At 38.5% G+C, this 22,500-nt stretch overlaps 2 protein-coding genes and 1 long non-coding RNA gene across 4 annotated transcripts in view; 1 reads left to right on the top strand and 2 right to left on the bottom strand.

Moving 5' to 3' along the window:
- LOC145477799 (TNF receptor-associated factor 2-like) overlaps positions 1–624 on the bottom strand; it is a 17,841-nt gene extending 17,217 nt beyond the window's left edge. Inside the window, exon 1 of the mRNA XM_081455638.1 lies at positions 587–624. The gene's annotated coding sequence lies outside the window, so the exon portion shown is untranslated. The remainder of the gene's footprint in view (positions 1–586) is intronic.
- Positions 1–7,634, bottom strand: part of LOC145477808 (TNF receptor-associated factor 2-like) — an 8,938-nt gene extending 1,304 nt beyond the window's left edge. Inside the window, exons 1-8 of the mRNA XM_081455651.1 lie at positions 5,834–7,634; positions 4,158–4,322; positions 3,826–3,877; positions 3,522–3,626; positions 2,924–3,088; positions 1,598–1,675; positions 1,192–1,281; positions 1–631 (exon numbers count right to left, since the gene is read on the bottom strand). The exon at positions 1–631 is cut by the window's left edge and continues 1,304 nt beyond it. Of these exons, the coding sequence (XP_081311777.1) occupies positions 1–631; positions 1,192–1,281; positions 1,598–1,675; positions 2,924–3,088; positions 3,522–3,626; positions 3,826–3,877; positions 4,158–4,309 (1,273 nt within the window). The 5' untranslated portion in view covers positions 4,310–4,322; positions 5,834–7,634. The remainder of the gene's footprint in view (positions 632–1,191; positions 1,282–1,597; positions 1,676–2,923; positions 3,089–3,521; positions 3,627–3,825; positions 3,878–4,157; positions 4,323–5,833) is intronic.
- A 2,510-nt stretch (positions 7,635–10,144) lies between these two features.
- On the top strand, positions 10,145–17,177 carry LOC145492183 (uncharacterized). 2 transcript variants are annotated; one of them, XR_014049957.1, is made up of 2 exons: positions 10,145–12,114; positions 16,229–17,177. It is a non-coding gene; the product is annotated as an uncharacterized LOC145492183 (long non-coding RNA). The 2 variants fall into 2 exon arrangements; XR_014049959.1 differs by lacking the exon at positions 10,145–12,114 and adding an exon at positions 13,407–14,384.
- The last annotated feature ends 5,323 nt before the right edge of the window (positions 17,178–22,500 follow it).

Raw genomic sequence — 22,500 nt, forward strand, 5'->3', positions numbered from 1 at the left:
TCTTCCACATGAGCACACCATCAAAGCTCGAGAACTGTTCTTGCTTAACATATTCTTCCAGTTCCGCTATAGCAAAATTTCTAGCACTTAAAGTATGCTCTAAATACTCTGTTCGTCGCTGAAGTTTTCTTATTTCATCATTAGAAGTTTTAAGTTGTGTTTCTAACCTTTTTACTTCCTTATTCTGATTTTGCATCATGGAGTTTAATTCAACTAAAAGAACTTCATGATTAGCTGTCTTAGCATCCTGATTTTCCAGCATTTGTAAAATTTTCTTTGTCTCAGCTTGAGATAGGCGATGCAAAGAAGAATTTAAGGGAGTGCTGTCTGGTACTACGTCATCCATTAAACAACGTTTGATGCTCTGTTCTACATTGCTTATGCGTGTGTCATGCCCTTTAAATAATGATGAAAAGTTCGAACTTTCATTGATTATTGCATCTACCTTGCGTAATAAACTTTCAATGGTATTACCCATGCTGGTGATGACTTGGGACTTTTCAAAAGCATTGAAATCACCAAGTTTGGAATAAAAGAAGTCTGAAAGTCGTTGGACGAATAAAAGAAGATAGCTTAAATGACGTACTGCTTCTTTATCCTGGTGGTCTCTGCTTTCTTCTCGTTTCATTGTCTGCAAATTAATACATAAGAAATTATTACTGAATAATCACGATGATGCCAAGCAAGCCATGGATTGAGATACGGATTCATAGTCGGTGAACAACGTTAATGAAATGAGCAGGGTCTCAGGGTCAGCGTCATCAACCATGACGCGTAGCTCAGTCACAAACGCGTTGAAATGACAGATACGAAAGCTTTGGTTGAATTAAAATCTGTATAGACGCTGATCGACTTTCGAGCGGCTCTGCCGGCCCAGGAGTACAGTGTCAGTAATTTGCCAAGCGTGACAGGCCGCAGAAAACAGATTTTACTCTGAATGTCACGAATAATTGCAAATGTATTTTGAACCGAAACTTGTAACACTGCTTAAGTCGGCGTCCAACCATTTCTATACCTACCAGTGACAAAGTCTTTTTTGAGTTAACTCGTTTTCTTTCATTTTCTTTGTGTTTGTCTGTCTGTCTGTCTGTTTGTCTGTCTGTCTGCCGGTCTGTCTGGCTGGCTGGCTGGCTATCTGGCTATCTCTGTCTGTATGCGAATCCCCCCGGAATAGTATCTATAACTACTCACCTTTCCATGTTTGCATCCTATGCTTTCAAAAGCACAGAGCACCTCAACAGCCGTACAGTCACCATTAACAGCATCAAGGTGGCTTGAAAGCTTAAGTGAAAATAAAATTTCTGGTTAGAACAGCAGTCGCTCCAAATCTTTCCCTTTAACTTCTTGTTACGGGAAATGTAACGGTCACTATTTAAACGTCTCCATATAGCAACTGAAATGATAGCTTTTTAGAACAGAATTATTTTTCTTCTGGTAAAAGGAGTCTGACCATGACGTTATAATGTAGAAGTAAATTCAGAGACCTCTTGTTCATTGGGACAGTGTATGCAGTGTCGCATAACTGTTGATTTGTTACGTTAGGGTTAGGGGTTAGGATTAGGGGTTAGGGTTAGGGTTAGGCTTGCTGTTAGTTTACCTGCTTTCGTGGGAGTTTTACAGTTGAACACTTTGGACAGTCCACGGGGTATTCTTCGCAATCATTCTCTTCGTGTTCCTGTATAGCAAAGCCGAATAATTGAAGTTGCTTTCACAAAACAAGACAAAAACTGTACGCTAATACAGCCTGACTATCAGGTGACTGTTTCTTAATTCATACTGCAAATGTCGTGTTGGGCACTAATCCCTTTAAAAAGCACTAGCGGTGTTACTAGTTTTGCCCCTGTGTCTTCCTCGGTTTGCAACTATGCATTATCCTTGACTCGGCCCTGGTCATCAAAGCAAGATGAAAGAAGCCATGCATATTGATTGGTAGAAAACAAATCAAGGTTGCCAAACTTAACATTCTGCTAACAAGTTTGATGTTGTTGTTCCCGAATGATAATACTATTTGTTTCCTTTATGATTGGTATTTAACGTGACCGTAACACTTTAAATGCAATTAGAATCATTGTGTTTTCTTCAGTTCCACCTATCTATATATTTATTTATTTATTTTATTCCTCCAATTCCTAGCTAATACATAGATATGTAAATATAACGTAAAGAAAGTAAATAGTAACCGATAGTGCTTTGTAAGGAAGAAAAAAAACGCATAAAACAGAAATTACATCACTTAAATTGAATTACATTGTATATTGGAAGGAGAGGAGAGGGGCACATCTAGATAAACTAATTTTGTGCCCCTTAAAGTTATGTATAACTTGAGATTATTAATAAAAAGAAAAAGAGAAAGAAAAAGAAGAGGAAAAATGACAAAATAGCTCAGAAAGTTATAAAGAGATAATGTTTTCATTAGTATTGAGCAAGGTACCAGCGTAAAAGTGCTTTTCTAAACATTTTTTTAGATGGTTTGTCTCTAATGGATTGCGGAATATTATTCCAAAAGAAACTTCCAATAATGCTGGGGCAAAATCTCCTAAGATTAGTTCGAAATGAAGGTATCGCAACTTGGTCGGATGATGCACTACGGGTACTGTAATTATCATCGTGGAAATAATCATAAAAAAGCATACACGTGTTCAGTTTAACAGTATCAGGAAATCTCAGAAAGCCTAAGGATGAGTAGTGTGGAGTTACTGATTCCATCAAAGGAACATCATTTATAACACGAACCGCTTTGTTTTGTAATTTTATGATTTGAGACAATGGAGCGTTCCACCTATAAACTGAAGAGAAGTAAATGGGAGATATGTGATGAATGGTGCACTGATATGATGCATGGTTCTGAAATTAACTTGAACGTTTCGTAGTTCTTAATAAAGTACATATTGTTAAAGATAAAAAGAGGGGTAATAGGCTATACCTTAAGCTTGTCAGCTGTTGTCATCAGCTTGCAGTACTGACATTGCTGCTGTCTAAACATGCACTCTTCTTCAAGGTGCCGGGATAAGTCTTCTCTCAGCATCAGGGCTCCGCAACTGGGATACATGCATTGAACCTTGGTATATGGACACTGAGCCTCGTGATCCTTGATAACAAAATACAAATTCTCAGTCCTTGAATTACAGGTTATCACCTCAGTGGAGGTTTAGCAATGTGTAAAAAATGAAAAGTAGTATTATTGGAGGCACTGTGTGGAGTAAAGAAAAACCAGATAATTCTTAAAGACATGAATCCTAGCGTCAAAGTACATACCAAAACCCAAATATGAGGGGGCTCTATCTCCCTATTTTCCGCCTGTAAGGGGGTGAATATCCCGGCACATTTAGTTATTAGAATTTCATGTTAACAATTTCAAGTTTTTACCATCGAGTCTTAATCAAGAAATGTAGCTTAAGTTTCTATGTTGTGGGTCACACTCTCAAGATTGTTTGCGGGGAATGCAATTATATCATTAGTCCAAAACGTTTTACTGCACAAACTAACGCGTCAGTACTAACAAGTACCGCAACTAGACATACCTCTAGCTGTCCCAGTTCTCCTGTCCAATCGCAGCCGTCGCATTGGTTTGCACACTGGACTGGTAACGACAGAATTTCGCGTCGCGCAAACTTGTCTTCAAATATCTAATTATCGTGGGAAAATAATTTAAATCGATCAGTTTGCCAGTTAATCATACGAAAAAATTAGGAGCAAGTTAGCGTTGAAAAAGTTATTCAAAAACAAATGATTTTTTTTTCTTGACATTCATCAGGATCAGAAGCGAATGATGTATTCTGTTCTGATACGTTTAACTTGGAAGTAAGGTGAGCCAGCTTGCCATACCTTCTTCTCGGTGATTTCTTCATTGTCCACCAAACACCTAGAAGGAGACGATCTAAAGTAGAAGGGTACTGAATAAGGCTTCTTTATCAGAACATCATGATCATTGTCTTGTTGTTGTTGTTCTTGCTTTAGGGGCTACACTTCGTCTAATACTGAGAGAGGGTATTGTGACCTCTAGTGTTTGTCAAAACATTTATTCCAGCAGATTGCTCAAGAATACTCCACGCATATCTCGTCTGACACAATTGGTCAGATTCCAATTCACCAACGCAATGAAACTATTACACTACTATGCCGGAGCAGGGTGGGACAGTCAGTAAACAATACAGTACCTTAGTAATGGTTCTACACAAGACTTGCAGTAACGATGTCCACAGCTGGTCTGTACCGGATCCCTCAATACGTTTCCACAAAACGTGCAGAGGTATTTTGGATCAAAAGACTTCATGTCTTTTTCGGAAATGACACATTTATAACCAGGCATGATCAGTGGATATCTGACAAGCAGAAAACAAATATAAAATTAAATTAGATTGTTATTCCATCAGTTTTGCTAACATACGAAGAGATCATTTACCATTATTATTTTTGTTCTCTTGGAGATTTTATTAATTTTACGATAAAATGGACTTTGGCTAAATATACTGACAGCCGCTCGCGCATTTTACCTACCACGTTACTGTTTATAATTCAGGCCCTGGTGGTTCGAAAAGTGGATAGACTGGTGGTGCGTTCCATTCGACCAAAAATTCCGGTTTGAATTTCAGAAATTTTCGTATGTCGAATGGAACGGTATTTTCCACAGGTTGGACCAATCTGGTTCCATTCCCGCTTGGGCACATTTCTTGCCAAGATCTACTCGAGAAATTGCCGAAGGAAAATAAGAAAGTGGTGTCTTAAGTAGCGTAAGCTGCTTCATGCAAAGAGATTTAACACACATTCACGATTATTTGAAGCAAACTCTTCCTTGATACTTACATGACCGACTCAAACATCATATCCGTCTGATGAGAGAAACTTGCGAACTTTTCTCGCGGGAGATTTTGCATACCGGGCGAAATTCGGAACGACCAGTCCACAATTGTCCAGAAAATCAGATCCTGGTAACGTTTTTGTGAAGGATAGGCAACCAAGAGCAGGCTGGCTCGAACTGTGACAGATCGTTTTGCATCCAGTGTAGTGTCGACTCACCGCCATCTTGTAGCTTTGGTCGAGGCAAAATTCAGGGTAGAAATGCCAAATGGAACAAGAAATTTCCGGAATTTCCAAATTTCCGGAAAAAAGGACAACCTCGAGATGTTGAACGAAATTTTCGAAACGAATTTCCAGATTCTGAACCGAAATTTCCGGAAAGTTTGGTCGAATGGAACGCGCCCTGGATAACACTATCCATTGGATAGCGTGGTTTGTTTTGGTAACACTTATCCGGTGGATAGCGTTATCCAGCCTTCGAAAAATTCGGGTCAGTATACTTAATTGCGTTCAACTGGCCCTCAAGCTGGCCGTGGTGGAACGGATCTAATTCGGAATATTTAATGAGCAACAGTCATTCCGAAATTTGCGCCAAAAGTTAGCAAATTGTATACTGAATATGCAGGTCCTAACACTGAGATTGTTACCAACTGGACAGTATCCTTCAAAATTGTAGTCTGAACTACAATTTAATGTAATCACCCCAAAATACCTTAATTGTACCTTCTCTAGAACAACCGATTTTCAATTCCGAATTTCAATTCCGGCGCCACATCCTTGTCTGTCATGTTGTGGGATTGCGGAGAGACCGTTGTAACAAATTTGCAGAGCATGAGAAGCTAGGTGACCCACGTAAACGAATTTGAACGCACTTTTTCTCGACTGAACAGTGACTGAATTTACAGCAGAAAATTTTTTGGCGCGGTACACGTTAACAATGAAAACAAAAGCATTAACATTTCTCGTAGCATTATTTCAGTCGAATATTTACTGACTAGAAACAGCGTTAAACAAATACTAGCTAACTGTAACTTACCAATGCAGCAACGCCGAAACACGTTTCACCGATTCCCTATACAACCCAGTGCAACTAACAACCTTTGCGCTGACGGTCGTTCAGTCCGAGACTTTTATACCTGCATGTTGACCTGAAGGGGCTTTTTCCCATTGTGCATTGTATTATTCAGTTTCAGTTTACAGGGGGTTTCCTCGTTAATGTCGCGTGACTCTAAGTGCACCAATAATTCGTGTAAGACCGCACTGAAATGTATCGAAGATCTGAAAACGGCTGTTTCATTTTTTATCGTTGCAAATACATTGAATTTTTCCAGTGTAGTGGTAAGACCACTCGAATTTTAAACTGTTAAACGAGAAAAGCATGAACGCTTATTGAGCTGGAGGCTCCCAAAAGACAATTAACATAAGCCGATTACTATCTAACCAGAAGTAGAACAATTTATAACGGACAGAATATGTCCATTGAACTTCTTATTAATTTTTTTTCTCCTCCCTTTGCCTTCCCTTTTTTTTACCCGTTTTTATGCGTGTTGTTTCCAAACACAAATAAAGGGTTATTAGTATGATGTCATCGAGTCGATTGCGTTTCACATGACTAAACGCGTTGGTCACGCTGTGGGAAATTTCCCAAGGGTTTTATCCCTCAATTTTATATTTAATCTCTATTTGAAAATAATAACTCCGTGTTCTTTCACGAAACACTGATGCTTCTGAGAACCAAATAAAAAAGGCGTAGATATTGGAACGGAAATGACGAATTGTAGGTTGGTTCTGCAGCGACAGCACGCCGGAACCTCCCGATTGAACAAAAGGTTAGTTTCGACCAGCTGGGCTGAGCCAGTTTTTAGTGACTAGGCAATGTTCAGACTCGACCTGTAGCTTTCTAAGGGTGTTTTGTCCTATTTCCTTGTGTTCGTGGGTTTACATATTCCTACCGTTGTACATCACCATGCACGAAGTACTCGACCGTCTGCATCATCTGCTAAACGCAAACTCAAGCATAAATGTCAAATGGCAGCCAGGCTGTTGAAGAGCACTTACTCGCTTGATCTATTGAATAAAACAATCAATGAGTTATTATGCAATACTAAATACTCAGAAACTGTGAAATGTACGTGATATTAGCTGTCCGTTTCCTCAATTTATCAAAAGACTCTCAAAACGTGAAATACATGTAAAACAACTTGGTTTATGTTAACAATGGCATATCTGTTCTATTCATGTTCCTTCGTTTTGTTTCGTTCATTTGTTTGTTTGTTTGGGTTGTTTTTTCGTCACGGCGCATAGTTTTCGCAACGCAATCGAAACTAGATTTTTAAAACGAGGAGTCACCGTCATATGATCCAGATACGTGATGAGCGTGGTTTTCGGCTACGCCGGGAAAATCCCGGTCAGGGATCTGTCGGGGATGTGCATGTACAAGTATGAGCAATCACGAAATCGCTCCAGCACGATTTTTCCAAGGTCTAAATCATTTTGACCGCTACAATTTTGTTTTGATTTTCGAGTGACCACTATTTTCTTAAATTTCAAAGGGAAGATTAAAGGATTTAAACTACGCATTCTACTTCCACAAATTTACATGTGAAAAAAAATTTCATTTTCAACAAGTACATATTGTTAGCACTATTTTTCTTGTTTGCCGTGATCCTCTTTAAAAGCATTGGCTAAATTTGAACGGGGATTTTTCCATTAACGCCCCGACCGTAATCTGTCTTTTTTCGACTTTTTCGTTCATAACAAACCACTTTCGTATTTAGTTTGGATTTCCCTACTTATAGACCTAAACACTATAGTCAAATAACCACGCGACTAGACGCTTTCTAGCAAAACAAAATGTTAGGTATTCCAGCGTCTATTTTCAGTTTCACAGTTAGAACATGGAGGCTCGTGTTGGTAGTTGTAGTCAAATGAAGATATCGTGCAAATCTGCTATTTAACAATAAGATTTTGAGCTCAAGATTTCTATCGTCAACTATCGCGCGATAATTGACGAGTGCGTAGCCCAAGTGAACTATCACACATAGAAATTGAGTGCGAACAATCTAATAGTTTTAGTATAAATCTACAAGTCGTTCACAACTTTATATAAATCCTCTTCCTCGAAAACGCAAAAAAAGCGGCTGTCATTTTGTTGACAACTCACACTGCTACACCCCTCACTATCTACAAGAGATTATATTTCACCACTAAATTTTCTCCGATTCTCATTGGTTTAAACTGATCATGTGACGCGATAGTGTTCATCCGTGGAGAGACACTATCAGCTCATAGTGCCCGTCAGAGAAAAATATCCGGATGGATAGTACTCGTCTGTGAAAATCTTTCTGTAAACAAGCGGGCTTATAGAAAATAAACAACCGAAATTGCATTAGGTGGGTTTTTGTCTGTTTTCTCTTTCAAATTTTACATATGGCTTTCACGGCTTTCACTAAAATAGTTGAAAATAATTCAACATGATTTCTGAACTGGCGTGAGGAAGAAAATTAGTGGTGAACAACAAAGACAACAGATTGTGTAAGTCTCGGAACTATCTGTCTGATAGTTGCCCTTGAAAATTTCGTGCTGTTCAAACTAGTATATTTACCCTCGAAGCTTCCCTTCTCGGGCAAATATTTGTTTAATTTAAGAACACCAAATTTCCGCGGGGCAACTATCAGCCGATAGTTCCTATACAGAAACACTCTATTGTTTAAATAGATAGTGCGTAGCGTAGCCAATCACAGAACTGCATTCGTGATACAACGCTAGTAGATTTATACTAATATCAATTAGTAGAATTCTAATAGTATACTAATGCAAATGCTGCAATCTAATTGGCTGAACCATTGAACACTATCAGCCATTAGTGTGCAGTGGCTGGAGATCGTCTACGAAATGGTGACGTTTTTTTTCGATTTTCCAAAGTTTTGGAGGACAATTTTGATGCAAACGGATAATTAGATTCCTGAGAAGTCTAAACGAAGGACATTTACGGTGTTTTGACTTTTAAAAAAGTTGAAATTATTGAAAAAACTGAGCGCGCGCACACAGCTTCAATTTTAAATGACAGTTCCATCCGAGCGATCTTTTTCAGACGCAAAGTTTAATAATACGTTATGAAATAATTGGAAACCGTTATTTGAAGTAAATTTTAGTAAGAATTCTACTAAAACAATTAGATTATTCGCTCTCGATTTCTATGAGGTGGTAGTTGATTCGGCCTTCGGCCTCATCAACTATCACGTCATAGAAATCTCGAGCTCATAATCTAATTGTTAAGTAATATAAATCTACTAGCGTTCTATCACGAATGCAGTTCTCTGATTCGCTATGCCACTATCTATTCTGTTGTAGATATTGAGTAGCGTATAAGCGTGCGCTAGGGACCGCTTCTTTGTGTTTTCAAAGTGTCTAAGAGGATTTAGATTAAACTTTTGAACGACAGCACGCGATAGAAATCTCGAGCGCATAATGTAATTGTTTATTATATATATACGTTGGGCAATATATATATAATTTATATAATAGTCTCCATAAATTAGATGAGAAGGATACTGGTCCGATAGATAGTGCCCCCCACCACCCGCCCATACTTTAGCCGGCAGCCCTCCGGTTTCCGATGCGATTGCGAGATCTTGCGAATGTTCTTCGATCGAGAATTTCATTTCTCGATATTTCACTATCTCCCACTGGTTCGCCAGATGCATAAAACTATTCGTGACTGATGTGACTGCGGCCGATAATGTAGCAAAGGTAACCGCTGTGCTTCTATATTAATTGATGAAACCATTTCACCGTAACTAAAACAGAACTTAATGCCGCGTTATAACATATTATTTTCACGCATGGTACCCAGTAAAAGCATATGATAGGGAGAGCAGATCCTGCTAACAATACTTTCCAGTTTAACCTAGAGTAAATCCATTGCGCTGAATTGTTTTACTACAAGGCATAAAGATTTGTCAGTTCCAAATATTAAAAACCGGTTACTGCAAAACCGATATGGGGTCCTCTCAATACGTCCTTAAAGTCCTTAGAACATAAGAACTATAGTTTCTCTTTTTCCGAAATTTGGAATATTCCGAAGCGTTCATCTTGAATAACCTGCATGGTTGTATGTCGATACGAGTGTATGTAATTGTTTATTTTCCTTGAAAACTCTAAAATGCAGCTTTCATAGAATAAAAAGTCAATTTGAAGCTACAGTTCTCTTTAAAGGTTTTCCGTTAAAAATTCATATTCGGGAATGTTTGACGGGGAAAAAATATTGTGATCCGGTTTAACATTAAAGTTTCCAAGGATATCGGTGACCCGCTTCAATATCCCGTGCATAATAACATCCTGTGATAAATAAAAACCTAGAACCTATGATTTAGGTACACCATGGGTACCGCCCTTATTAAATCCATTTTGAAATCACTGGTTATCCTTGCAATCTGATTAGCTCTCAGTGGTGCGATTTATTCACGAATCGCACTATTTTTTGCTCTAAATCGCATCTTTTTCTCAGCCAATGAGAATGGGCCAGTAAAACAAAACAACCAATCAGATTTCAAGATTAGTTTAAAGTAATCAATAAAATTTCAGGAAAATGAAAGGCAAAAAGCCACTGTGTGGAGAATTTTGCAAATACTATTGCCAAAACGTTGTTGTTATTGTAGCTTTTTTCCCAAAAAAATTGACGAATTCAATTAATTACAGTTTCTGAATGACGATTATGAGCTCCTTTAGGCTGAAGACCTACTTTAATGGAAGTTCCCAACTTTCAGTGCCCATTTTGACGAATATTTTGGCGATTTTTCTTCAACATCTGCTCAAGATCCGTATGATACTGAGTCCAGTAAAACATAAACGAACGAAAACCACACAACAACAAATTCAGAGTCATCTCAAGAAGGTAGATGTTTCCAGGTTTCCGGTAGTTTCAAACGAAGCAACAAAACAGCTCAACTCTGTCGCTGTGAATAAACATAGTCAAAATACGCCCCGCTCCACAAAACAGTGAATGAATGAACGTCTTACGAAGCTGGTGTTAGTCCCGCCATCTTGGAAATATCTTGAAACAAATGGCGCCGCAAGAACTTGACAAGGTCCCGAGTATTGAGTCCTTCACCGAGGTCACAAAAAGAAACGGAGATGATAACGAGCTGGACTCCCTTAAAATCATGTCATTAAACGGTATGAAAGAAAAAAAACGTACCATCCACTGGGCATCGTGCACTCGAGGGAGTTTCACAACTCAAAAGAAATCCATCGCAGAATTACGCAGGATGCACCTTCAAATTCCTTCTCCAAAGACAATGAAAAGTCTCAGCCTCAACCACAGAAGAAAGAAAGACCTTCCATCATTGATTCAACCGACGAGAATTGAACTTTTATACCTGAAGCAGACTATTTTCGTTCTGACTTCAAAACCGCTTGTTTCTTTGTCATGCTCGGATGAGTTTTCGTCACATGACATCGTTTTGCATACTAAATGAGACGTAAAGGCGTTTCCGGTTCCGCTTTTTTTTTAACAAACCGGCTACTGGAACAATACACCAAAAGTCTAAAAATTAAGGCGATAAAATTGTGCGATTTCAAAATGGATCTAATAAAGTGGTAATTGAACTTCATGTCGTGCAATTTTGATCTGAAATCATACTTGTGATTTCAAATCGAACTCGCGCTGCGCGCTCGTTCGATTTTGAAATCACGCGTATGATTTCAGACCAAATTGCACTCCACTCAGTTCAATTACCATTATTAATCGCCGCAATCGCCGCTTAAAGATACCTTTATCATTTGGATTTAGTCTGAACCGAACCGTAATTTCCTGCGAAAAGAAACAGCTAGAAGTTTCGGTGACGGTGATATATCTTGATGCCACAGTCTATTGACTGCACGCTATTGACCTTGTTTTCACTTCCTAGTTACAAAACAAAGGACAGTTCACTGAAACACTTGAATCAAATAAGCCGCACTTGAGTTAATCGATCCCTGAACTGGCGAGCGGGCAACTGGCAGCTTTTTCCTGTGGTGACATACTAACACTTCGTGTACTCAGCGGTAATTCAGATATATAATATAAACCCTGCTGAAGCTACAAGCAATAAAAAGCAGACTCTGAACAGAGCGGGCGGAGAATGGATTTCATTAACATGTACAGCTGCATGAGGCCAGCATTTGTTCCATTGTTGTTGACAGCGGTAACGCTCTTATTCTTTGCAATTCTCTACAATATTCGTTGCACGAGACTGATGAAGGTTCAGGAGAACACACAGCACCAGGAAAAACAGAAAAAGGAACCCGAAGAGCACGATGAACGGTTTGCAACTGGTGGGTACTTCTGCAATGAAGTAGACTTATTTCTTATTGTAATCTACTTGCTTTTATTCAGAACGCATTAATTTTCGGCACTTCGCCAATTGCAATATTAAGCGTTGTACAAAATCGCATGGACAAACCATCACAAAAATTGCAGCGTTTTATTCCAATTCAAAACTCTGCTGATAAAATTTAAGCCATTTGTTTATCCGGTTTGTCTGTGCAACTCGAAACCAAAAAAACAACTCAATTGTGATAAGTCGGCAAAATAGAGAAGATCCGACATTTTGAGAGCTTTAAGAATTCAAATAGAATACCAAAGCAATTTAATAAGATAGCATTTTTCAGTCCTTGACCATTTGCTAGTGAGTTACGTTCCAATTATATTTATCAGACCCTATTATAAAGAAAACGGCGTCACGATAATTCGGATGATTTATTAAGAACCGAATCGCTGGAATACACTCAAGCATCAGTATTTTAATTGACAGGTCCCAGAGTTTGTCAGTCGTCATAACGAAATTGCGTAATGCTGATAATTATGAACGGTATTGTAGCATTACGAATTAAGATAGATCTGATTCTTTGATTTCAAGCTAAAGATTCATGCAGAATTCACTGATTTTGTTAACGTTCCACTTATTCCGTGACAAGCAATCTTTCATGTTGAGTTATGACTCCAAATGTCAAGTACCTCTAGAAACACTTAAAACAAAGTTGTGATGACGTCATTCACTTATTAGTAAACAGACCAATGTTCGTCGAAGTAATCGTTTCAGCGACATTAAAGAACGCCATTTCTTATCCCATTTCTAGATATATTTTGAAAGTGCCATAATGATACTGAGCCTGATACTAGCCATGTACAAAGTCACTTCAAATCGACGCAAACTTGAAAATAGTAGCTAGTCTACAACTGCAAAGGAAGTGAACACAAAAAGAAAAGAGTCATAAACTGACCTTGTACTAAATACCCGTGTAATTGCACACCACTTGTTGTAATTATTTCTTCTTGAAGGCGAAGCCAAGCGGGTGTAAACAATGAAAATCAAAAGATTGTTCAGAAAAATGGTTTATATAGCATCTCTCGAAATACATGGGAGTATATAAAGCTTTCCTGTAATTAAACGGTAAATACATATGCAGACAAGGTAAATTTTATCCGCACTTTATCATGTTTACTTGCTACAAACAACCCTACCACTGCGCCTGTACCTTAGATTCCACACGAATCAAGAATCGTACCAAACTATGTTTAGGCAAGGGTTAATACATGAAGGTTTTGAATGATAACGTTTCAGAGAAACCGTGTTTGCATATTAAACTATACATTCCGGTCTACGAATCAGACCATTGATACTGGATGAACTGAAGTTATGTGCCCCTGCAGGCAGCAGCAGAGATTGTCTCACATAGCCAATAACTTCACGTGACGTGCCAATGGCAATACATGTATGTAATACAGTCATCATAAAACTTTGTTTTCACTCATTCGGCACCTGTTCCCCTCGACAGTCTGCGCCAAAATCGCAAACATTGTCAACAACGTCGAATCAAGCTCTGATGGATGCACTCTAAATAAACACTGTTACGATATTTTGCACAACGATGCAGAGTAATTTTTTTTGTTCTTGGAATAAATTCAGACCTTGCTTATAAAGACAAATTCTAAAAGGACTCCCTGCTCAGTAGCCCACGGGCAGACGTCTAATATTTCCTTGGTTTCACGCCAGCAAAGTATAAAGTATTGACGCGTCACAACTCAGGCACTTTTGGCTGTTGAAACGTTCCTTGTACAACTGTTATTGACTTAAGATTTCTTGTCATCAAACTCTGCAGTGTGTTTAATTATGTAAGCCGCTAGGAACGAGGTTTTGACCCCATCTCGACATAAAGACGCCAGTCGCATTGACGTCATCGGTCTAGACTTTGTCAAATGATCTCCAGCAGTGCACTTGTTCCTGAACCTAAACAATTTTGACCACAAACGTTCAAGTCATTTGCATATTGTGAAGATCAATAGCCTTAGTCCGAGGATCTTTTGGTAAATAATCATTAACACAACACTGACAAAAGCTCGGCCCGGACGGTGTTGGAGAAAAGAATGGAGTATTTCCACCACCTGCTTCCAGTGCTTGTTCCGTCATTGATGACTATGCTAGTGATTTTAATGGCTGCAATTCTGTATCACGCAAGGCGAAAGTTGCTCATCAGGGAAGACAACAACATATATCAGAAAGCCGAAAAGATTCCGCAGGAAAACGACGAGAGATTTGCAACTGGTAAGAGCTTCATGATTTACAGGTTTTCGTGATGATCATCATCGGCTACCTTAACCTGTTTACGCGATGCGTCTAGTTACCTTACCGAATTTGTGATGTTTGGTAGTTAGCGTGACATGAAATTAAGTTTCGCTTAGAAAATAGCATAAGGCAGCAAACTGGAACAAAACAAAACAAATATCACTGTATATACTCTTGAGCTTATGTTCTAATGGCTACGTTCAGAGTTTGCACGAGCCAAGAATTAATACGCATCCGGCATACCTACCTTTGCCAGCTATGCACTTATAATTCTCTAACCACAGATCTTTAAAGAGCTTGTGTGAGTTTAGGGAAAAGGGGGACGGGGGGCCCCGGAAAATATTAGTGGAGCCCATTGTGTATGCTACTAAATCTCTAACCTAGTTTCGAGCCAGACCCAAAATTTCATTAGCTTGATATTGAGTTAAGAGCTTTAATGTCCACGTTAGTAATCACACTTTATTTCTTGTTATTAAGAGAGACGAATAACAGATAAAAACAATACTTATTTCTGACGAGAATGCACAAAATGGATCTTATTTCAGAAAGCGAAAATTAAAAACAACACCGCTAAAAGGTATTGCCGGGGGATCCAGGATCTCAGGCGATTTTCCATTAGGTGACAGGCGAAATTGTTCAGATCGTGTAAAAGGTTTCAATTATCAAGACTTGTTATGCACGTTTGTCATCACTTTAAAGAATGACGCACTTTGACCACTTGAGCTGATTGACGATTGTGATAGACAAGTCGATGACACTTATGAGCGCTTTAACCGAGTGTTTTAGTGAAGGGCAAATTATGTATACTGCCTGCTTTGATTCTTAGTAATAAATAACGTTTCATTTTGTTTGTTTGTTTTTTAAGAAAATAAAGTGAGTTTTCAGTATTTTTCAATAAACAGTCACAACTTAACTGTTAGCTAAGAAAAGATGGCTTAATTTTCTGAATTATTACTGAAAAATTCGAATATCAGCTTCAGTTGTGAAATTTTCGTTACTTATAGCTGCATAAACTTATTTTATTATATACTGTCATGTATAACATTTCATTACTGATGATACGAGATGACAACGAAGTTGCAAATAAGGTTGTTTCAAGTTTTTAATTTGTCTAGAATTCAAGAAAAACAAGAATAGTCTCTAATGAAACTATTGCTCGGCGTAGGAGGGCAATTGAAAGCACTTAGCTAATTATCAATGTGAACTGAGTTAATACACTAAACTTTTCTCATGAAAGAAAAACTGGAAAAGTGGAAAAATGATGTTTCGAATGTTATCACCTTGTCAGAGAAGAGTGCAAAAGAATGGAAACGTCAGCTTTCCTTTTCTAAGTTTGTTACGGTGGCTTAATTACCTACTCAACACATCATAGTTGATAAATAGATAAGCACAGGGACTAGTTCCGGGGGGGGGACTGCTCCCATATAAAACAGGACAGGGGTGCTCGTCGTATCTTTTAGGGATTAAATAAGCGATTTTGGTATCTCCTAGGATGTTCAGCCTCAAAAAGTCCACAGCAGGAACTTTTGCGGCACCTTTTAGGCTATTGAGCCGAAAAATATATGACGGGAGATATTTGATAATCACCTGATTTTAAATTTGTCTCAGAATTGGTACTTCTAAGGGGTAAAAAAAACTGAAGCCGCGCCCATAAAACATGTTCCTAGTACCTCGTTGTTGTTGTTGTTGTTTTTTTTTTCATAATTTCCTACGGGCACCGCCGTCCTTTTTATATTGGAGTCTCACCCAGGGACTAATTTAGGGAAGTTCCCTAGTTTCTTTATCTCAGATACATTGTCTATTTTGTTTTGGTTTTTATTCAGTTATACGGAGAAGACGAGGCAGTAGACTTAGTCTACCTTGTATTCTGACGACCGGATGAGTCATCGACCATAACTGGCCTGAGGAACCCTTCTGCTGATCACCTTATTCAGCGTATGGCTATAAATTTCTAATACAGAGGCTACACCGTCATCCAAATAAGCTGTACTACTGACATTGTTACAGAGACCGTTTTGTCCTTGCCGTTTATTATGCATTTTACAACCTGAATTTTTGGCACGGTGGGATGCAGATGAGGATCAGATACGATGATCGAACTTACAGTCGTTTAGGCCGTTTTTCTTTTAATTATGTCTTATTTTATGTCTTTTCTTTTGCAACATATTTTGTACATGTACTTGTATTTACATTGGGTATCAAGTCGCATCTTGTAGATAATCATAGTTTAAGATACCCAGTGGGATATAATCAGTCAAACTGCGGAAGCTATTACACATAACTTTCCAGAAGCAGATGCCTGATGCAGTCACGAGGACCCGTTACAAAAAAAAAAACCGTTGTTGACTGAATCTTAAATACTTGTCCTGACTTATATATACCTTAAAATAACGAACATCGGATTTGGAATCCATTGAGTTAGAATTATTACATTGAGCCGTTAGTGTAATGAAATAGTAACTTTGGACGATAATCATCATCGATCATATTGGTAATCATACCATGATTACCAAGTGGACGAAGCTTGAGAATTGTTTCAATGCTCCTTCTATTTCGATCGCCACAGAATCACCTTATGTCGGTCAGGCCAGCAATTTTCGTCGAGCGAAACGTAGTAGCTCCGAATGTAACCGCTTACAGAGTTTTGGTAAGATTTCGTTCATTTCAAGACAAGGCGAGGCTAGTCGATAGATCGACAAAGCACCACGCCGCTTCTTTCGTGACATTACCTATTCATAGATTTAAAAGTAACTGACAGTTCGTGCAGCAATCGTTTATTTAACAATTATTCCATGAGCGCGCGTTGGATATGAGATGGTAAATAGCCAACGAGGCCCGTAGGGCCGAGTTGGCTATAACCAATCTCATATCCAACAAGCGCGAATGGAATAATTGTTTTATTAAATTCGGTGCGTTTGTATTCTTGGAAATATAGCTTAATTTTATTGGGTTTTAATTTTACAAAACGACCGGAAGTCGATGTGACAAAAACAACAACAAGTGGAAATCAAATGACATGCGCGCCGTTTGTAAAATTAGTTGAATGAAAAATTTGAGAGCGAAGCAAACGAATTTGTTGAATGAAATTGCAATCAAGTAGAATTCAAGAAACGTCTATCAAATGAAGGAGATATAACCTTGGCCAGAAAGTTTGAAAAGCGTTCGAGTTCGATTCATGGAGAAGAGCCAAATAATTGTGTACTTGCACATTGCCATCGTAATAATGCTGCGGAAAACTTTGATCGCCATGTGACACATACGTTGTGCCAAAATTATTCTCTACAAGATCTCTCTCAGGATTCCCTTGCTTTGAAAGCCTTGGCATTTCGAGCTGTATGTGTGGAGCTCATTGTTAGTCAGTTTTAGAGTCAAGGACAGAAACTATCCTAGCGTCAGATTCATCTTCAGAATCTCCGAGGCCACCCTGGTGGTTTTTCGTGGCTGGTAAAGAACCGGGCTTACTTCGGGTCAGCTCAAAACACTCAACTCCTTGAGGTGTTTTTCGCAAGGACAGAATTGCTGGCGCTAGCTGTTGTTGATTCTCTCGTCGTCGTCGGCCAAAAAAGAGACTGAGATAAAACTAGGTCGTCCTCTGTAGCTGTGCGGGATTCTTGCTCTCGGCCGATCCGAGCTTGCTTAGTCGAACAGTTTCCTCATCTGCTCATTGGAAACTGGTTTCTTATGGACTACGCCGGCAATTATGCCTGTTTTCCTGCGGCCTTTTACAAATGCATATGCTCTAATAATTTATTTGCCTGGTCAGAGATAATGGAAAACGATTTGTTGTGCGGCGGCGTGTGAAGGAAATGATCAACTGGCGGCTTTAATGGATTTAATCAATGAACTTTTGCAATACGTGTCATCTTTCTTCCTCGCAGACGAGTAAAAACACTTCAACTGAACATTCAGTTCCTCTTTTGACATTTCTTATATCGGTTTCGAAAATTTGGTGCCACCAGGACTAGCAAGCCATTCTGTTCAGGTAAAATTTGTTTTTGTTACATAATCTTCATGAATGTGTAAAATCTCGCCGGTCATATTTTAATTGTGCAACTTTAAGGGAAACTTAACGTATACGTACCGTTAAATAATCTTATCTCGAGCTTTGTGGCTCTTTTGTTGTTACTGGGTCGGCATTGTCCATAATTTCCTGTATTTGCTGTGTAGATAGCTCACCGAATGTGCTTTTTTTCATCCATTTTTTTTGTCGACGAAACTTTGCTTCACGCGAAAAAGCTCATGCCGAGCGACATTTGCCGCTTTCATTTCCATATAAGGTCAAACGCAGGTATAATGGCTGGTAACCGAGATCCAGTGAACCAATCAGAAAGCTAGAATTGCATTATCCGAGGCTGAGAATTTAATAAATGTGTATATTCAGCTGGGTTTGCTCCATCGTTTAGGACATGAAAAGTAAACACTCAAATATACCCACCCGTGCACGGCAACCATCTAACACAGTTTAAAAGCATCTATTATTATGATTATTATTATTATTATTATTATTATTGTTATTATTATTATTATTATTGTTATTATTATTATTATTATTATTATTATTATTTAAAGAGCGCAGTCACTAGTTTTAAAAGGCGTCCTGAATCTAAACAGTCAAGCAGAGGAATTACAATTTTTTTTCCCTGATGAGAATGCGCAAGGCTGAACATTTACAAACTAGAATTATTCATTAAAGCAGTAAAACTATAGCTGACAGAACCAAATAAAACGTGACTTTGGACACAATATTTATTTCATCAATCACAAACTTAAAATGCAACGTACCCGCACGTCACCCACAGTGTTAAAGATTGAAGTGGTTTCAGCACATTTCACGGCGCGAACGGAGACACAGCCACTTTACACCCACAAGGTAAGCTTACTCTTACAATAATCTCGTAGGCAACAACCGATTTGAAAGATTTGAAAGAAATAAACTCTACCCTACATCTCATAAATTAAGTGCGTGGACGGCTACAAGTTTTCATTATGGTCACTTAGAGCTACGTTCTTGAGTCAATTTTTCGAGTACAACAGAATTCTATTTCATCAAGAGCACAGCTCAGCACTCCTGCGTGTCATTGAAATAAAAAAAAGCTGACTAATATAACCTTGCAACGTTTGTTAAATTCAGTGATTCTTGCTGTGTTATGTTCTGCAATTCTGAGCACAATTGTAAAATGATAAACAAGTAGGGTGTGGCATTGGCAGGTATTTCGGCTTAATTCCCGCTGTCCAAGTTGAATCATTTTCTTTTGTTATTAAAAATCTTCATGTTTGGGCGTTTTTGATTTCACATTGAGTACTTCTTTTTAATCATACCGGAAATTGAAGTAGTCAAGTGGGAATTTTTGGTCGATCGAAACGTCTAGTACGTAGTTCCAAGTTTAGCCACTTGCAGAGTTTCAAATATTCAAATATTCCGTTCATTTAAAACCAAGGTGAGGCTAGTCAATAGATTCGTAAATTTAACAGTCACTGATAGTTAGTGCAACAATCGTTTATTCAGCTGGGTTTACTTCATCTTTTAGGACATGAAAAGTAAAACAGCAAGATCATTCATAACAAGAATTTGAACATTCGTTAATTTAAAGAGCGCAACAGTCAAGCAGAACAATCACAGTCTTGTTCACTGGCATAAAAACTTGATTTTTTATCCTAATGGGATTGCGTGAGGCTTAACATTGACAAAACTATGGAAATACAAAAGCACTAAAGCTATTGACAGAGCCTAATACAAAGTGACGTTAAAAATGAATCATACACGTACAATATCTAAAATATTCCATCAATCTCAAACTAAAGGTGCAACCTACTACACGTCACCATCAGTTTCTGATTACACGGGGTGGAAGAAACAAGAAAGACTGTATAGCAGGAACAGCTACTTTGTACCCACGTTACTGACAAGGTAAGCTTCATCTCAGTCTACAACCATCTCGTAGGCAACAACGAACTAGTCAGATTTGAAATAAAATTGACTCCATGTAGTCTACATCCAATAACGTGTGCGAGGACGGATGCAAGTTCTATATATGGCCGCAGAAACGTCCACTTCATCATGAGATATGATCCGAGCTACCGTTTTACTCAAACATGTACCGTAGAAACAGCTTGATGATGGTTACCCAATTATGATCACGTATATTCTAAATAAGTCTTAAATACACCCTATTAAACAACTTGTGCGATTCCTTCTCCCGTTCAAAAGATGATCAGAGAATGGGAGGGAGATTATCAATTTTGGAAACTTCTCTCGATTTTTACCGAGCAATAAAATCACTTAAAAATCCGCATTTAACAAGAATTCAAACAATATTATTTTGCTACACACTTCACTATTATTTCCACCATTTTTCAATAATACTTACGAAAAATGATATTAAAACCAAAATTAAAGTAGCAGTTGTGTCAACAGGCACTATAAACAAAATATATTGTACGGCTTCACAGGACAAGCCCGAATGCTTTACTTTCCGTTCCATGTTCTTAGTTTAGTGAGCTTAGCAAATTAGCTATGACTGATAACGCGGAAAAAAGATCAAAGATTAAAAAGCAACTGTGCAGTTACAACTGAGTATTCTCCTCTTCTGACATTGAGGCTGTTAATAGGCAATTTGTGTTGCTGCATGTATCTGGTTATAGCTTACCATACTTTGCTGTTTTTATCAACATATACACTTTTCGCTTTCTCTTTCTAAGTGATCCGGCCACGTTAACTTAGACATCATATATTGTCGCCTATAGCTAGAGCAACATCCAAGTATAAATATATTTGAAGACAACGTAGGCAAGAAAGACATAGCAATCAGATCATCATTGTACCCCTTTACTTTCCAGCCAAGAAAAAGAGTCAGTCGACTGACGATATAGAAATCATCATGAATATGGAACTCTGCTCTACTCTTGCGACCATTGCTGTCATGTTATACATTGCCAGTTGTACTTCCCCTGCATCTGCCGTCTGTACCAAGGTCGCGGAGACAACTGACAAATGTAGGGACTCCGACCTCATGGTTAACCACAAAAGGTACAGGAAATCGAGCTATGATCAAATCGACCTGCCATATCCACATAACGAAATCTACTGGTATTGTGGATCTTCCAAGGAGCGCACCGGTTGGGGAGGAATGGCAAATCGGTTGATTTTCTCCTTCTCTTCTGATGGTACCATTTACTGGTGGATTTTCAGATGCAGGCGTTGCACGACTGTGGACAGAACCCACGAGAGATGTAGAAGCGCGTCTTTCATCCATCTGCCAAATACGAATCAAAATATATACAAGAACACGTTCAAACAGGTGGTGAAGCTCCCAGGTCTGATGACTTCCCTGCCATGGTGGTGCGGATATAGCGTTGAACGTACCGCTTGGGGCCCACCAGCGAACGAGCTCAGCATCAGTTTCTTCGGCGACGGCAAGATTGAGTGGGAGATAAAAAGATGTGATTAGTAACCGCAGTGTCTTTATTCCACGAGTATAACATTTATAGTCAAATAACGTTTGCTTGCTAGAAGCTGAGCTACTTCGCTATCTTAGAAATAGGATTGATTGTTTACAATTAAACTAAGCGAGTTGCTGTCATGCAGAGTATTAATTGTTCTGAACCTTACGTCAACTCTTGAGTGTTAAGCTCAAATTTTCCAAATTGGCTGATCGTTGTTAGAATAAAGCAAACTCCCAACATTGGGATACTATAAGTTGTAAGCTATCAACTAGCCTTGTAATAAGTAAGTAATTAAAAGCGGCTATTCAAAGAACGTTCCATAATCTTTATTTGTGTGCGAAAAAACGACAACTCTGAATACTATATGAGGGAGTTTGTGTGATGACTCCGCTCCTCCTTTTGTGAATCTAAAAGTTGTTGGTGAGTGAAAGCTGATTCCCATAATAGTAACCACTGCTGTTTTGTTAGACTGCAAAACAGTTGCGGGGTTTACGCTTTTTGTTTTTTTTGTCTTCTTAGATGTTGAAGCATGTCAGAACACACATGAGATCCCTTATCAGACAAATTATATAAAGCACTATATACCTAAACGAGAAATTTTTTCCACTTTTATCGGGAAGGTCCAAGCTTTGACGAAAACTCAGTTGGCAAA

This window comes from Orbicella franksi, chromosome 1 (assembly GCF_964199315.1).
Source record: "Orbicella franksi chromosome 1, jaOrbFran1.1, whole genome shotgun sequence".
Lineage (NCBI taxonomy): Eukaryota > Metazoa > Cnidaria > Anthozoa > Scleractinia > Merulinidae > Orbicella > Orbicella franksi.